Source organism: Pipistrellus kuhlii, unplaced genomic scaffold (genome assembly GCF_014108245.1).
Source record: "Pipistrellus kuhlii isolate mPipKuh1 unplaced genomic scaffold, mPipKuh1.p scaffold_m20_p_13, whole genome shotgun sequence".
Taxonomy (NCBI): Eukaryota; Metazoa; Chordata; class Mammalia; order Chiroptera; family Vespertilionidae; genus Pipistrellus; species Pipistrellus kuhlii.
In genome coordinates, this window is record NW_023425438.1 from 15,470,741 (window position 1) to 15,488,498 (window position 17,758).

At 39.5% G+C, this 17,758-nt stretch overlaps 1 protein-coding gene and 1 non-coding gene across 16 annotated transcripts in view; both read right to left on the minus strand.

The window, feature by feature from the left end:
• Positions 1-6,742: 6,742 nt before the first annotated feature.
• The window catches only part of MAP4K3 (mitogen-activated protein kinase kinase kinase kinase 3), a 107,561-nt gene continuing 96,545 nt past the window's right edge, over positions 6,743-17,758 (minus strand). For 7 of the 15 annotated variants that reach the window (XM_045580667.1, XM_045580664.1, XM_045580663.1 and 4 more), the window contains 9 exons: positions 16,989-17,047; positions 15,898-16,001; positions 12,468-12,639; positions 11,397-11,465; positions 11,223-11,315; positions 9,883-9,953; positions 9,593-9,643; positions 7,476-7,531; positions 6,743-6,858 (listed from right to left, as the gene is read on the minus strand). In XM_045580667.1, coding sequence (XP_045436623.1) covers positions 6,771-6,858; positions 7,476-7,531; positions 9,593-9,643; positions 9,883-9,953; positions 11,223-11,315; positions 11,397-11,465; positions 12,468-12,639; positions 15,898-16,001; positions 16,989-17,047 — 763 coding nt within the window. In that variant the 3' untranslated portion in view covers positions 6,743-6,770. Of the gene's footprint in view, positions 6,859-7,475; positions 7,532-9,592; positions 9,676-9,878; positions 9,979-11,222; positions 11,316-11,396; positions 11,466-12,467; positions 12,640-15,897; positions 16,002-16,988; positions 17,048-17,758 lie in introns of those variants that run through there. The other 8 variants (XM_036435102.2, XM_036435099.2, XR_006741404.1 and 5 more) reach the window with 7 other exon arrangements.
• On the minus strand, positions 12,115-12,252 carry LOC118717842. Its single transcript, XR_004987606.1, has one exon. It is a non-coding gene; the product is annotated as a small nucleolar RNA SNORA75 (small nucleolar RNA).

Below are 17,758 nucleotides of genomic sequence, written 5' to 3' on the forward strand. Positions count from 1 at the left end.
AGGGAACGCGGCGCTCTCCACGGACGCTGTCACCGTACCAAGTCCCCTTCCTGCCCCAGGCTGCAAAAGCACCCGCATCCACACCTGCAAAAGCACCTGCATCCGCACCTGCAAAAGCACCCGCATCCGCACCTGCAAAAGCAGCCGCATCAGCACCTGCAAAAGCACCCGCATCACCACCTGCAAAAGCACCCGCATCACCACCTGCAAAAGCACCCGCATCATTTGCAGCAACCTGGATGGAATCGGAGAACATCATGCTGAGTGAAATAAGCCAGTCAATGAAAGAGAAACACCGCATGACCTCACTCACTTATGGATAATAAAGAGCATTATAAACTGATGAACAAAAAGATAGACACAGAGACGGTAAAGCAACAAGCAGACTGTCAAATTACAGCGGGGAGGGGAGGGAGATCTGGGGGAGCTAAGAGATCAACCGAAGGACTTGTATGCATGCATATAAGCATAACCAATGGACGAAAAACTCTGGGGAGGGAGGGCATGTATGGGAGTGGGGGGGAGGGCAATGGTAAGATATGTACACATATAATACCTTAATTTAAAAAATGGGGGGGGGGGGGAAGCACACCAGCACTTGCACACGCTGAGCACACGTCCCTTTCCATGCCTGCCTGGGCATAAACCCTCAGTGTGTTAGATTTTATCATCAGTCACTACTCTTCGGTCCTGCTTTATTGCCCGAATAATTGTTCAGCAAACTTTCTGCAGGCTGATGGTATTTCTGCTGTCATTTTCATAAGCCAGGAAGCACGGCACTAGACCTGGGGCTGATTTAGAAGAAGGGACGTGGTTGCCACCCAGTGGGAGGAAGCAAGTCAAGCAAACGGTGTAATGAATGGTCTGCCGAGGTAAATTGGAAAAAATACATTTTTTTTTTTGGGGGGGGGTGTGTTAAAGCTTACCTTCTTGTTCCCAAGATGAGCTTAAAAATACTGCTGTGAATGAGCACGTACATACTTTAACATCAGCAAGGTGCTCTCCAGCATGCTCAGGTTCAGGATGTTCCAGTTTCCATTCTTGCCTCCTTTTCCTCCTCTATCTTCAATTTTCAATTTTCTCCCATTTGCTTAGAAATAGGCTCTAACCTCCTGTCATCTTTAGGGGGGGAAAAACATCAGAAAACAAATATATTTCCACTATACTCAAATTTATATAAACTCACATCTATCTACCCATTTTTACCCTTATCATGTTATAGAAATTTTTCCCTACGGATACAAGTGGTTGCCTGTTTACAACCCAACAGCCTATTCTCCTGTTAATGTTGTAGTTGATCTCTGCGGTTTCCAAAACCGTTGGTTACTTAGAGCTACTTTTCTCCAGAGGGATCTCTTCCCAGTCAGGCCCATCCTTGTTCTCTGCCTCCAGGGCATTACTCTGCGCTATGGTTTAACACACAGCAATTCTGCGTATGTTTTAGTCTAGCGCAGTGGTTGGCAAACTGCGGCTCTTTGGCCCCTTGAGGGTGGCTATTCCACAAAATACCATGTGTGGGCGCGCATGTACAGTGGGATGGAAGGAGTACCCTAATTAAGTTAATAACAATGTACCTCCCTATATAAGTTTAAGTTTAAAAAATTTGGCTCTCAAAAGAAATTTCAATCGTACTGTTGATATTTGGCTCTGTTGACGAATGAGCTTGCTGACCATGGGTCTAGCCTACAGCACCTACTCTGATTTTTCCCTGCACTTGATAAACTATTTTTATTTATTTATTTGTTTTTAAATATATTTTATTTTTTACAGAGAGGAAGAGAGAGGGATAGAGAGCCAGAAACGTCGATGAGAGAGAAACATTGACCAGCCGCCTCCCGCATACCCCCTACCAGGGATGTGCCCGCAACCGACGCACATGCCCCTGACCTGAATCAAACCTGGGACCTTTCAGTCTGCAGACCAACGCTCTATCACTGAACCAAACCGGTTTTGGCTCTTTTCATTTAATAACCCCGTTTGTACTTAACTTTCTATATAAAGGCTTTTCCTTTCCCAAAGCAGAACTAGGCACAACCTTTTGTACCTCTTTAAATTCATCTTTAGTCGCCCACGTGTGCCCCTTGGATACTGGGAATGATGCCTTTTCCATCTTTCCTCCAGTGAAGTAATGCCTGAACACACTGCAAATAATTATTAATAGATGTTGGGTAAATAATTATCTCATAAAAGTAAAAAAAAAAGTCTTTGTAATAAGTTTTAACTAGATTTATTTAATAAGCTTTCACTGTAAACTGATTTTATGCAAATCCTTTGAATAAGGAAAATGCTTTTTAGTAAAGCAAAAAATTAAGACAGTAAGTTAATTTCTCTTATTGCAAAGAGCCAGTGAAATCAGAATTTGAAGTTCAATTCCCAATTGGAGAAAAGAAATCTAATTTCAAAGTAAAACATGCAAGTGTATTTTACAGAGGAGTGGATATACTGCATGTATTCTGTGTGATACATGGTTTAGTACGAGTTAAGTGTTAGTTTTATCACTTACCAACATTCTTAGGCAAGTTGTTTACACTTCCTGAGCCTCAGTTTCGTCATCTGTAAATTGGTATCAATAATACCTACATCACTGGGCTCTTCTGGGCCTCCGTGGGAGAATCTATGTAAAACGTGGCATAGCACCTGCACACAGATACATCTATTGGGTCCATATTGTTACTACATCACATGTCAATACTTTGTCCCATAAGTAATACTTAGTGTGTACCCATTATTTTGGGTAGCGCACACTTTACTCTTTCTTCCAGTCATAGTAAAAAGTGGTGACCTATCTGTCCTTTCTTGGTCTCTGCTGAAATCAGGGGCATACTTGCCAGCTGAATGCCAACAGACCCAGAAACAACTGATCCCCTTCTTCTCAACACCGAGACTTAAGCAAGGAGCGAACAAAATAAGTAACGCAAACCTCAATGAAGACAAAATAGGTTGTTTCTAACATTCGAGTGAATAAAAATCCTTCATCAAGTCACTGGGCGGAGACCCCACATTTGCATTAAGTGTCATTAAAGATGAATTCCCCCCACCCCCCGCCCCCAGGCATGTGATCCTTGGACCGCACTCAAGAAATACTGATTTAAATTCAATGCCGACCCCAGGTTCTCAAGCAAGGTTATACATCAGAATTACTTGTACAAGCCGAAACCGGTTTGGCTCAGTGGTAGAGCGTCGGTCTGCGGACTGAAAGGTCAAGGGCATGTACCTTGGTAGCGAGCACATCCCCAGTAGGGGGCATGCAAGAGGCAGCTGGTCGATGTTATTCTCTCATCGACGTTTCTAGCTCTCTCCCCCTTCCTCTCTGTAAAAAATCAATAAAAAAAAATTACTTGTACAACTTTATAAAAATATAGGCTACTGGGCCTCACCTCCAGAGAATGACTCCAGGGATATATTATTTTAAAAAAGCCCCTGGGTAACATAAAACCATTTGTATCCCATATTTTCTGAAAATATTTATAAGTGATTGACAGTTAAATGTGATTTTTTTTTTTTTTTTTTTTTTAAAGATGTGACCCTTTCTATAACTTGTCAGATTTAGAAACTTGGAAAAACATTGGCCCACAAAAAAGATCAACAACCTTATCAATAAATGCCAAGAGCAGCCAGGACCGGTTTGGCTCAGTGGATAGAGCATCGGCCTGCGGACTGAAAGGTCCTGGGTTCGATTATGGTCAAGGGCATGTGCCTTGGTTGCTGGCACATCCCCAGTGGGGGGTGCGCAAGAGGCAGCTGATCAATGATTCTTTCTCATCGATGTTTCTGACTCTCTGTCCCTCTCAATTCCTCTCTGTGTAAAATCAATAAAATATATTAAAAAAAAAATAAAAAATGCCAAGAGCAGATCTTGATTTCTCAAAAGCATTTTCCATGTGTCTGATTTTCAGCAAATAGATGATGTTACACTAGTAAAGATGTGCTTTTAAGTTATTATTTAGTCATTAATGCTAAGATTGGCCACACTGCATTGTTTGGGAAAAGTGGTAAAGGTACACAACTGCTTTGATCACTAACATCTGTATGATTTAGAAGCTACATTTCTAGTCAAGTAGAGTGTTCTAGAGTCAAGTAAATTATCCAAGGTCACAACAGGCAGTCGCATCAGCAAGAATAGAAAAGGTGCTTTGTGACCTCCAGTCCAATTCTTCCCACCCAACCTTCCCCCTTCCTTACCTCAAAACTGTAATCCCCAACAGTCTCCCTTCCCCTAACCCAGGAGTCAGCAAACTTTTTCCATAAAAGGTTAGGTGGTAAGCATTTTAGGTTCTGTGGGTTATAGTTTTTTGGTTATTTTTTTATTTTATTTTTTTGCAACACTACTCAACTTTGCCACTGTGGTGCCAAAGCCATAGAAACAGTAAATGAGTAGTGTGTTCTAATAAAGCTTTATTTACAAAGTCAGATGGTAAGTGTGAATGGGCTGAGGTATGTCGTCTGACAACACCTGCTTTAACCAAAAGACTATAATTGTTTAATTTTCCCAATCAGGAAGATGAAGATTCTACAAAAGACTTCCTTTTCTCAAATGTGGGAATATTACTCCCTTATGAAATTGAAAGATTAGAAAAAAAAAAAAAAAAAAAAGAGATGATCTGAGGTACCAGAATGAATCCTTAAGGATTGAATGCAGAATATAATTTAAAAACATTTTTTCTCAATATATTTTAGTCTTACTAAATGTAGATGAAGCCAGATAACAAGCTACTGTACAACAGCATGTTAGAAAAAACATGTTTATTTTACACTATGTACAGCCAGGAACATATTTAAAAGCATAGTCAATTAAAATAAGTGAAGACCATAAATCACAATTTAGTTTGTTCTTAGTGTATAATACTCACATCCTATATAATAAAAGGCTACTATGCAAATAGACCGAACCATCGGTTTTGTGGAGTGGAACCGAACAACCGGTCGCTATGACGTGTGCTGACCACCAGAGTGCGAGTGCAGAACATGGCGGGCCCTGGCAGCAGGAGACAGAGCGAGGAACATGGCGGGCATCGGCTATGGTGGGACGGTGGAGCAGGTGAGTGGGGGGCCAGACCAAGGTGAGGTGCTGGTCACTGCCATCAGGGAGAGGCTCTGGTGGCCATTGAAAAGTCTTTGCTCCTGCATGCCGTGGTCCCGCCCGGTGCTCGCACCTGCTGCCAGCACTGGCCCCACTTGCACCTGTGATGGAGCCACCACTTGGACCTGCTGCTGGTGCCCAATACCAGTCCTGATCAGTCGGCGCCATCAGCGGGTGCAGGTGATGGCTGCCGACCCTGATTGCCCTGTGGCTTCTCTATCGCCCCCTGCTCCTGAGAGGCAATTGTGGCAGCAGCTGCTGCTCGCACCTGGTGACGGTGCCAGCCCCAACTGCTCCACGCCATCAGTGTGTGGGAGCAGTGGCAGCGGCGGCGGCAGCAGCAGGGCTGCCGGCAGACAGGGGACCCGGGGCTACGGCGGCAGGGGCCAGGCCAGGGTGCAGAGGATGAGCAGAGACCCGCCCCTGTGCCCAGGGCAGCCTCGCGACCCACAGTTCCTTTCAAGGTGCACAAATTCGCACACTGGGCCCCTAGATAAACCATTAAGACCATATACCAAAAAAGAACCAAGAGTGTGCATTCTGCTAAAACGTGGTATATAGGTATTCCATTGGAAAAAAGCAATAAAAAATGACTTGAACCCAAACTAAGTTCCTGTTATGTGTAGTAACCATTGTACTGATTATATGAGGTAGTAACTAAATTATTTTGGCCATGAGTTAAACTCTAAACGAAAAGAAATAGGAAAACGATCATAAAATAAGGCCAACAAAAGTAAAAATTCCACTAGAAATTTGAACCACTTCACTCTATGGAATGTTACAGTTCTTCAATGTGATTATATGAAATGTTTAGTGTGGACTCTTTAATAATGCTAATTTATTCTTTGTGCATACTGTAATTCAGACAACTGCAGTGTTATATCATGGTACCGCTATTCTGTGACTCAAAATTTTTTCAAAGGTATTGTTTTTAAGCAAAGACAAGCAATTTTACAGATTCTGCTTAAATATAAAAAGACCAGTTACTACAACAGGTGGTTAATTGGTTTGTTTCACATAGAAAACAATCCAAATACATTTAAAAAAAGATGTTGTGGAGCCAAATGCATATTGACGATGTCACAGCTTACTTTTGTGACTTACTACATCACATATCAATACTTTGTGCAAATATAAACACCAGTGTACTTGCATTAAAATTAAAAAACAAGATTATAAAATGATTACAGCCTCCATTATAACTTTAAAAGTTACAAGATTTATATTCATATTACTAAATTACATATAATAAAAATACAATAGTGTTAAGTGTACTGTTTCATTGCCAGCATCCCATTTTGTAATATAGTCACACCAAGAGTATACTAAAGAATTCTTAAAATATTAATCCCAATTGCATTTTCATCAACATTTACATTTGTACAGATAAGACACTTGTACATCTCATAAAAGTACATTATCTACATAAATTCATAGTGTATGTCTTCAGCAATATGAAGTTTTACAGAAAAATACTGCCTATATGTACAAAGATTACATAACAATGAATTAAGCACTTGTGTGGTTCAATATGCTAAATATATCCAGACCACTAAAACAAAAGCTCTCCCCATCTTGTCTCATGCCACAATAAATTACAAGTAACCGCAGCCTCTGTACAGCTTCAAGCTTCCATTAGTGTTGCACCGGTAGTGTTCTTTCTTCATAGTTAACTGTCAAAGCACGTTTCTCAGTAACTGTTTTCGTGTCCCGCCAGGATGTATAAATTGCTATTTGCTGTGGGGTTATCAGTTGGCCTACTTTCCAAAACCACGACCCTAAAAGCAATAAACAAACAAAAAACAGATAACAAGAAATTATTCTTGAAACTAATGCTAACAGAAAAATTTTCCATTGCTTCTTCATTGTATGCCTCTAAGAATGCTGCTTAGTTGATTTTTTTTGGACAGAAATCACTCGTAAATCACTATGATTAAAGAGCCAGTTTAGCTCTGGGAAGTAATTTTGCTATGCACCACTTCCCACCTCTATTAGGAATAATGTCGGAAAACTTTTTATTAAAATTTCTAAAAACAATTTATAGTTCGAAAGTCAGAAAATAAGTCAGACTAAAACCTCAAATCCTATTTGGCATTGAAATAAAGTTTCTGCTTGTTAGCATACTGTATTTCTTCTTTCTTGTGTTATATAGTTTAGATGGTATATTTAAAACAAAACTATTACTGACAGATCTATATATTCCTATTTCTTGGAAGATCAGGCACATTCCCAAAGGCTTTTAAAACTTTGACTTGTGAATTCTAATTGTGTGAAAATATAATGGTGAATATATTACTGCAGAAATTTCTATTCTCTGGAAAAAGAAACCAGTTTCATGCTGGATTTATAAAACAGTATGCTTAATACTATGTAAAAAATACAACCCCTTTCATACCTGTCAGATCCAAGTAGTCTGAAAATCCTTGTGCTATCTGAAATTTCTTGTGTTACCTGTTCAATTAAAATATAAATTTAATTTTTGAAATTAAAGACACGAAGACATAAAAAATGTTCTACAGGCATTTAACTTATTGCACCCTGGGAAAGAAACATTCCTGAGACGGAAGCAGATCCCTGCATGACAGTGAATTTGTCAAGTCGACATATTGGTGCATCAGTTTGTCAGTTTAGGAAAAATTGTGGCTAATTTTGAATTAATCATACAACAGGAGAGTAGGAAAACCATTTCCTGGTTAAATGATGGAACCCAAGGGGAAATTGAGAAGAAAGCACCGTCTGCTGTATGCATCAGGAACGCTGTGTCGGTTGTGTTGACGGCGAGGCTGCTGCAGCAGGAAGCCACTTGGATGTGGTCTTTCTACCTGAACGGCTGCAGAGCGGGCCGAAGGGACAAACTTAGGGCCTGAGTGTGAATCCCAGTTCTCCCACGCACTGGCTGTGACACTGCACAAGGTCAGTAATTTGCTGGAAACAGCTTTGCCTTCTGCAAAGAGGGATAGAAAATATCTACGTGGTAGTAGTAGTTTGCGGTGTTTTTTATATGTGTTAGTAGGTATAATGCCTAGCTAAGGTGTGCTCAATAGATAACCCTCTTTCCATTTCTTCCCCCCCCATATTCTCCAAGAAGTTCTCACCAGTGGGGGAGTTAAGAATAAATCTATAAGAGAAAAAAATCTCCCCCACTAGTTACCGACTGCAAAACATTTCAAATTATGATGAAACTTCTCTCCAAAATTTGGGAGGCTGAGAAACAATTTGATTTTGAAACAAAATTTATTTCCCCAGCACTGCTACCATCAGTTAGTGTGGAAACACCAGGTATTCTTGACTTTGTTTGTATCCCGCACACTTGAAGGATACAGGCTGTAACAGCCTCACTCAGTACAAGCGGCGCATCGTGCCTGATCTTCAAGGGATTTTGGGGTTTGCCTGTTAGGGATTGTGTTCAGTAAGGGATGCTCGTGAAATTTGAAAAAGCCTGCTAGGTGGTTTTTTGGAACCAACTCTTCTTTTTTTTTTTTTTAAACAGCCCTCTTTTATCCTTCCCATGATGCCCTTCTTTCACTGCCGACTGTTCATTAGCTGCTGACTGTTCTCACCACCCTGTTCTGTTCCCTCAGGCGATTTTTAAACATCTCCCAGAGAAGTGGCCCTTTTGCGGACATTGCTACCAGATACTCATTAACAGCAACCTTTCTTGACTATTTACCATAGGCCAGGCATTATGTCAAGCGCAATACATGTTTCCTTTAATTTAACCTTTTTTTAATTAAGTTGTTTTTTTTTTTTTTCCAATTACCCTTGGCATTCAGTTTTATTTTAGTTTCTGGTGTCGAACTTTCATTTAACCTTAACAAACCTAGGAAGTAAGTACTATTTTGTTATCCTCAATTCACAAATGAATAAATATAAAAATGTAAGTGATACACCAAGGCCACAGTTACGAAAGCGCAGAGCATAGACTTGAACTCGTGTTGTGACTCTGACCCAAGCCCACCAGCACCGGGCTGAACTGTCTGCTTTGTTTGAAGACATGCTCTGAGCTGAATGACAATTTAGGACATCAATGGACTCTTTTCTTGCTTGAGACACCTAAGGTTCTCCTTTCCCTCTAATGTTCAAGTAAGAGCTATCCTACCGAGACTGGCTTGGGATACTGGAAGAATTTTTGATGATTTTAACACATCTTGTTCATGTTTATAACCCCAGCATTCTCTGGTGTAAATGCTGGACTGAACTGAATATGTCACATGGCTTGGAGTTCAATTATTCCTGTAATTAAATTAAGGCAGGAAGGACTCAGACTATAGAGCTAATGGTTAATAAAAGAAAAAGGAAAAGGAGCAAAAAATCTTATGTCAAGTGAATAAGGGTAACAGAAACAGGAGGCAAGCTGGCTTCGAGGGAAATGGAGACCCTTAGCTGTTATAGACTGCACTGGGCATCATTTCTGAAAACCAAGGAGAAAGTGGCTCATGACAGAGCCAGCATCAGCACTCTTGTCCCAGGTGACGGTCTGGGAGAGCTGAGAGAAGATCACAGTTGGCTCACTTTTAGCAGTATTAGGAAGTTCTTGTTCTGAATATAAGGGTGACTGACTATCTGGAAGCACATGAACTAGGCACTAAAATTGACTGAGTAAATGGGGAGAGAGGTGGCTGTCGAGCATGTGCTATTACTTTTATCACTACACTGAACACAGTAAATATTAATAAAGTTAGCAAATCACGTATTCCCTGTACCAGAGACATTTCCTAATATTAAATAAAATGGTTTGATGTAGAATTTGATAATGCCTATTTAATGACTATTTAATGGGTACCATTTTTAAGATGACTTACCTCATTAGATCTAAAACTTCTACCTTGCATTCCATGTTTCCAGAAAGCTAGCACACTGTCTTGTAGGCAAACTAGCGGGCAAGAACAGCTCAGTTACTGTTAATAGCACAAAGTTCAACTGGTAAGCATCATTTCCCCCCTCTGCCTTGCATAGCAATATTTCAATTAATAACTAATGTCAATCACTCCATATTTATATGGCATCTTTACCTTTGAGATAAAAAATACTATATAGAATCTAGTTATCTTTTTTTTTTTTTTAAATATATATTTTATTGATTTTTCAGAGAGGAAGAGAGAGGGATAGAGAGTCAGAAACATTGATGAGAGAGAATCATCAATCAGCTGCCTCTTACACACACCCCCATGGGGGACGTGCCCGCAACCAAGGCACATGCCCTTCACCGGAATCGAACCCAGGACCTTTCAGTCCCCAGGCCAATGCCTATCCACTGAGCCAAACTGGCCTCAGCTGAATCTAGTTATCTTTTGACAAGAAAAAAATTTACCAAAAATATTTGTTAAAAAAATGATAAAAAAAAAAAGGTTTATTTTTATTTTTATTTTTTTTAAACTCTGGCTGTGTTTTTAAATATGGATTACATGTTAACATTTTGAGCAGATGTTCCTTAAAATTGACTTCTTATCATCAGCAATTGCTTTTGGGAGAGATGTTCTAGTTGAAGGAAAGAGTAAAAATAGAACCAGGAAGAAGACAAATGAAGTATCTGTTCTTGGCCCTAACTTCTACCAACAGACGTACATGCAAATGTCTTTATCTTACTGCTTAAGGTCACCAGAGAAATTGTGTTTAGTTAAACAATGAATTATCCTTCATTCATTTTCCCTAGCACTATCTCATATATAATAATTTCACCTTATTTTCCCGGAATGTAATCATTTTAGAATACTAATTATGTAAGAAATCCCTTCTCAGAAAAAAAATTCTTGTCAAACAAAATGTAGGAAGGAAATTCTATATACTACTTAAAACTTTCTGATCTGCAGATATAAGCCAAAAATACAATAGAGTATATTAACTAAAATCTAAAGTACTTATAGGAAAATTAGAAGAAACAAATTCAAAACTTTATAAGAAATAATTATTTCTCTTGAAAAGTATAAAATCTGTAAAGGAGATAATATTATTTGGGTTGTATCATGGTTATTAAGCTATTTTAGAAAATGTATGAAAGTGAAGACTGATATTGACTATTATATCCTATATTTTAAAAAATAAGTCCTTAGTAATATATTTTTATAATTTTGGGTAATTAGCAAATAGATTATTTTAAGTGACTAATAATGCAATTAAACAAAAATCCAAAACCGTGACTTGCCTATTGATTCAATCTGGAAATCAAAGGTGAGTTCTGATGATAATTTTCTGCTAGATTTTAATCTTCCTTGGAGATTTACTATTTTTATACAACCTAGAGAGAGAGAAAAAGTCACTGAGAAACTACGGTAAGAGAAATGTTATTAAAATAAGATGTACATAAATAAAAACTTACAGTCCATGCACACAAGAATGGTATCTCTCTCCAGTTGGGTTACATGACTAACACTTGTCTGTGGAGTATCTGTAAACAAACAAACTCAATCAACTTACAGAAAAAAGGAATTATTAGAACACAGGACATTAAAAATAAAAGAATTCTGAACATCACTGAATTTGAAATGGTTATACATTTTTAGCTAAACATAGTGGCTGAGCTAGGTTGCTTGTGTTCAGACTGTGATGCCAAGAGCTAAATTATGTGAGTGTTCAGTGGAGTATAACTACTGTCATACTATTGGCGATAGGATTATTTTTATTCATCTGCGAAATCAGAGTCTAATCTTCTGCATTATTGTTATAACTAATTTTTATTTTAAGCTCAGGAGGCCAGGGACTATGCTTTGTATATCATTTTATGGCAGTGCCTAGCACATGCAATAAATATTTATTGAATGAATGAGTCAGTGAGTGGAACAAATTACTTTGAGCACAACTGAGTTTAAAAAAGCAAGTATTTTGAAAAGTATGATGCATTACCAAAATGCAAAGAAGCATTGTTTTTGTTATAATAATTTCTCAAACTTCTTACAAACTGAAAATGTCAAATGACTTGATTTTCCATTAAGTAAAATGTAGAATATCCCAAGCTTTGAATGAACATCAAAACTGAAATTGCTGAGTACACTCAAGTTTGGGAACCACTGGTTATATTTTATTTCTTATTTTTAAGAGAATGTCTCACAAAACAGAATACACCTCTGAAGACAGGAGGCAAAATAACGCTAGCTCTGTGAACTCTCTCTCTCTCTCTCTCTCGTGCGAATCCACAAACTGCCACAGAGCGACAGAAAGGAACTCACTGAGAAGACGGAACCACTGGTTATGTCTTAAAAGTGTCAAACAAATGACCGTCTCAAATCAAGTCATCTTCCTTTTGCCAGTTTAATAAGTTACTCAAGATTCGGTTTTTATGTACTAATGAGATATATAATTCATTTATTTTGCCTAATAAGAAATATTAAACTTATTACTTATAAATTTAGTGTAGGTATTGGCCTTACTAAATCAATAAACAATCACAAACCTGATTCTGTAAACCACGAAGAGGTAGAATTTGGATTGACTGTTTCAAACCGAACCACCTGGTTGAAGTCTCTCCCTTTACTGACACCAACACAAACTAGTGGGTACTCCTGTTCAGGAACTACCAGCATTTCAAACATCCTAAGTGGACAGGGTATAGGAAAATCTATGTGCTAGAGAGAGAAAGAAACAAAAATATGTTAAACAAAGGAAAACAAAAGCCAAATAATTTCACGAGAACCCCACTAAGAATTTTTATTTTTATGAAATATACAAAACAGATCTCTATTATAAATACTATTTCTTGTCACAAAAACTTGGGGTATGCAGACAAATCCAAATTATGAAGTACCTTTATGAAGATTTTAAATTTAGCACTACAAAATTTTTAAAGTTAAAAATTACTTAATTTTAGGACATTAGGCCTGGAGGGGAACTGATAAATCACTCTCCATCCCTCTCTTTTCAGAGTTGAAAACTGAGACCCAGAAACCGGGTGACTGGCCCATGGCCCCTCCAGCCCTTTGTGGGAGAGCCCCGTCTCCCAACTCAATGCTGCTTCAGTAACACCCCCGCCTTCTTAGCCAGCTGAGCAAATGGATCAGAGGACAGGAATGCAAGTTAGCAAGACACTCCTCTGTGTGTGTGGTCAGAAAAACACATACACGAGAAACTGAGTCCCATATGTGATCATTTCATGTATTTCATAAATTAACTTAGTTATAATGCAGCCGTTTTAATTTTACATAACGTTTAAAACGATTTCTATATTGCTATAAAGAGGTTCAATGAGATCATATTTTCAAAGTCTGGAAAACACTAATTTCATTAATAACCATCAGGGAATGAAACCATGAGGTACCATACATTCCTACCAGAATGGCTAAACTCAAAAAGAACAACAATCACAAGCATCATCAGGGGAGCAAACAAATGCTCATACCCTGAGGGTGCGAGTACACATTGTAACTGACCACGCTGAGGAATGAGATTATTTGTTGATGGTGTGCACTCCTTAGGATCTGCAGTAACACTCCTAGTGATACGTCCTGGAGAACACGCAGGCGCGTGCAAGCGTGCGCGCGCGCGCACACACACACACACACACACACACACACACACACACACACACACACACACACACGTGTGCAGGGATGTGTGGCTGGGATCTAAAGCTCTATGTGCAATGCTGCTCCCACCTCCCTTCCTGCCCGGTGACAGCTGGAGAGCCTCATCAGCATCTCCAAAACTCTGTCTGGTTCTCCCATGACCTGGGGTATGCTTTGGATACAATCTGTCATATTTTTAAGAAGGTAAGACATTTTTTTTTAAATTATTATTATTTTTAATATATATTTTATTGATTTTTGTACAGAGAGGAAGGGAGAGAGAGAGCCAGAAACATCGATGAGAGCGAGCCATCGATCAGCTGCCTCCTGCACACCCCCCACCGGGGATATGCCTGCAACCAAGGCACATGCCCTTGACTGGAATCGAACCCGGGACCCTTCAGTCCCCAAGCCGATGCTCTATCCATTGAGCCAAACTGATCCTGGCAGAAGGTAAGACATTTTAAATAATTCTCTTTCAAATGTGGTAACAGTAAAGCATCAAGAAAACAATGCTTTTGCTTAATTTTGTCAGCAAGTAAGAAAGCAGACAGATTTTGAACACTTCTGCTTAGCTTCCAATCCTAACGAGGCAATGTGTGGGGTCCCGGACAGAGAGGACGCCTAGGCAACCGTTTTAAATCTGGTTGCTGTTGGGGACGGTTCTTGAAGGCAGTGACTGTATCTTACTCGTCTCTGTCCCTCCAGTTTAACAGCACTGGGCCTGCTTTGCAATAAGAACAAAAATGTTTTTTTGAGAATGTCTTTAATTTCTAAGTTTTACTTATGATAAAAATTTTGTTTAGTGAAGCAAAAGCTTTGTCAGAAATGTCATTAAGAGGCTGGGCCCAGTTTGGCTCAGTGGATAGAGCGTCGGCCTGTGGACTAAAAGGTCCCGGGTTCGATTCTGGTCAAGGGCATGTACCTTGGTTGCGGGCACATCCCCAGTGGGGGGTGTGCAGGAGGTAGCTGGTCGATGATTCTCTCTCATCGATGTTTCTAACTCTCTATCCCTCTCTCTTCCTCTCTGTGAAAAATCAATAAAATATATTAAAAAAAAAAAAGGAAATGTCATTAAGAGGAAGGAAGGATATAGAAAGCATAAGAATCTTTTTGAACATCTGATAAGAGCTGTAGTATAGGAACATCATAAATACTTAGCAAAATAATGTCAAATACAGGAACAAAACATACAAATAGTTTTGAGCAGAGACAGAAAGGAGAGTTGGGCTGAGATGAAAGGGGGGTAGGGAAGGGCCTGAAGCTCAGGGCATAAAAGCGGGAATTCTGAGGAAGTCTTGCAAGTAGAATTGTACTGCCAACAACATTCTTAAAATACTGAGAGATAAAGGCTCTGAAGACATGGGAAGCTTAGAAAGTGCCCACCCCTGTTTTCTCTGAGCCGGGTGGATGACACAAGGAAACATGGCCCTAACGAACGAAGCCAGAGTGAAATGTTTCAAAACTGAATCTGGATAAAGTAGCAAAGAGAAGAGCTTTACAAAATTCATTTGGAATTTCCTTGGTGTGACTAAGCCTGTCCGCCACAGTTTTCCTCAAATTTGTTATAGCTGAGTAATACTAAATATTTTTTAAAATATTCATTAACTACCACTGGCTGGACGTCATCCCCTGCATTGAAGGGTTGACAGTTCAATTCCTGGTAGGGGGCTCAGTCCCCGGTCGGGGGCGTGAGGAGGCAGCTAATCAATGTTCTGCTCTCACACTGATGTCCTCTCTCTCTCTCTCTCTCTCTCTCTGTCTCTTTCCCCCTTCCTTTCTAAAAATTAATAAAAATATTAAACCATATACTCATTAATTCAAGATTCTAGAGAAGACTAGGCACAAAACCAAACCAAACAACCACCCAAGGGAAAGCCTGGGCAAACGACTAGGTAGGCACATAATCAAAATGAGTAATTTGCTCTCGAACGGTATCCCATCCTCATCCCTTGGCCAAACAACAACCTGTAGGTTGATTCTCTACTGTGATGGAGCAGGCCAACGTATTCAAGCATTCCCCTGCTCTTTCAGCACATATCCTGGACCCGATCAGACTAGATACAGATTTGCGACACACTATTTCTAGCTCCTGCTGCCATATCTATCCCTGCACTATTTCCCTCGTGTCTTACAAAACTTTTTTCAGGCCAAGTGAGTTCCTTACAACTGGGCAGATTTCCACTATCTTGCCACATAATCCAAAATCATTAACTTAACTTGAGAATTAACTGGGGGGAAATTTTTTTTTTGAATGAACAGGAAAACGGGCTTAATTCAGCTTTTATATTAAAAATGACTTAGGTTGACGTTCATGCTTACCTTAATTGACATGAATTTCTGCATTGGTTCAACCCATTCCAATAGAATAATGCTGGTCTGAAGCGCCCCGCATAGGTATTTATGGCCTGTGTACGGGTTTCTCACTGTGGAGGAAAGAAATACAGTAAGTTCTCTTAGGATACAAAGTCCTGACAATAATAGTTACATGCTCCAAAAACAAACAAACAAAAGCTGGCTGCCAGGTCAATTCCTTAAACTACAGGATGCAAAAGAAATACTGCCTCAGGGAACAGCATGAAGCTCCCTCGTCAGTTGCATGATTTTTGTTTGTCTGCACAAACGAATTTGCCCGATGTTATGAGACCTGGGGGCCAGAAGAAAGACTTAGGTCTTAAGGTAGCAGAAAGATTTGGGGAGAAGTTGCCAAACTGAGAGGCGATAGCACATTTAGGGACAAGTGACTAAAGGTATTTTCAGTAGTAATGTTCAGAGGCAGTAATGCCAATTTGGTTAAAACAATACGATGACATAAATCACATCTCAAAAATACAGATTTACAACAATAAAACTGAATTGCCTAAGAGTTTTTTAAGGGAAGAAAACTAATTTTTTTTTTTTTTTTTTTGCTTTTGCTATATGCAAATAAAACAGCTAGTTGTTACGGGATGAGTGAGGAATTTCGGATAGAGATATGTAAGTAGGGAAATCTAATCTTCACAGCATAAGGTTTCACACATTAAAGGTATTAAAATACTTGCGCACTGACTCTATTCAGTCTCATAAGCCATTTAAAAGCACAACGGTAAATGGTAAATAATAGGTACTTTGAAAAATAGGGTGTCATGAAATGCTGTAATTAAAAGTAATCCTACTTTCTCTACTTTTCCAGTCAATAAATTATTTGCAAAACAACTGTTTTGTGCAAGGTGGTATATATTAGGTTCAGTTTACATGAAGACAGAATTCAAGACGTTTGTTAGTTGGGGGGTAGGGGGCGGGGAGAAAATCCTATTGCTGGCAGAGGGCCCCGGAGGAGTGCTTTTACACTCGGTTTAAAAATAAGCCCCTTCGTGCTTTCTTGTCCCCTTTGTGAAGCAGAGGAACCATGTATGATTGGACAGTTCACTTACCAACACAGCACTTCTGACACCACTTGGTTTCAGGGATTTTTGCTGATACAGCAAATTTCCTAAATGTAAATGAAAATGAGTATGTAATACATGTAGGTAAAGTGAGTATACGGTAATGAAATATTATAATCAGTGGAGAAGAAATTAGTTTTTCCAAACTGGTGCTGGCATAATATTAAAAACCAGAGGCCTGGTGCACGGATTCATGCCCAGTGGGGTCCCTCAGCCTGGCCTGTGCTCTCTCGCAATCAGGGGCCCTCAGGGATGTCGGACTGCCGGTTTTGGCCCGATCCCCGCAGGCCAGGCAGAGGGACACCACCGGTGCCCGGGCACAGGGCCTCTAGTATTCATATAAGATCTGTGATTAATCTCCTCCTGCCCTCTCCCCTCCCCTCTGAGATTCATCAGTCTGTTCCATGTTTCCAGGCCTGTGCATGGAGCACCTGCCCCCTGGTGGTCAGTGCGTATCATAGCTACCAGTTGAGTGGTTGCTTAGGCGTTTGTATGTATAGATAAGAGTAAATTGGGTCCCTTTCTCAATTCCCCTGTTAATCAATTCTAAATGGATTAAAGTTTAATATGAAAAACAAAACTATCAAATATTTAGATTGTAGAAGATGATCTTGGGATTTCTTAAAAAAAAAAAAAAAAAAGGCAAAGAGGACAAATCATACGGATAATCTTTAATTGATATTTTTCCACAGAGGCATCTCAAGCTACAGGTGGCATTCAATTTGGTGAATGACTTGTTGAATACATTAAGAACTCTG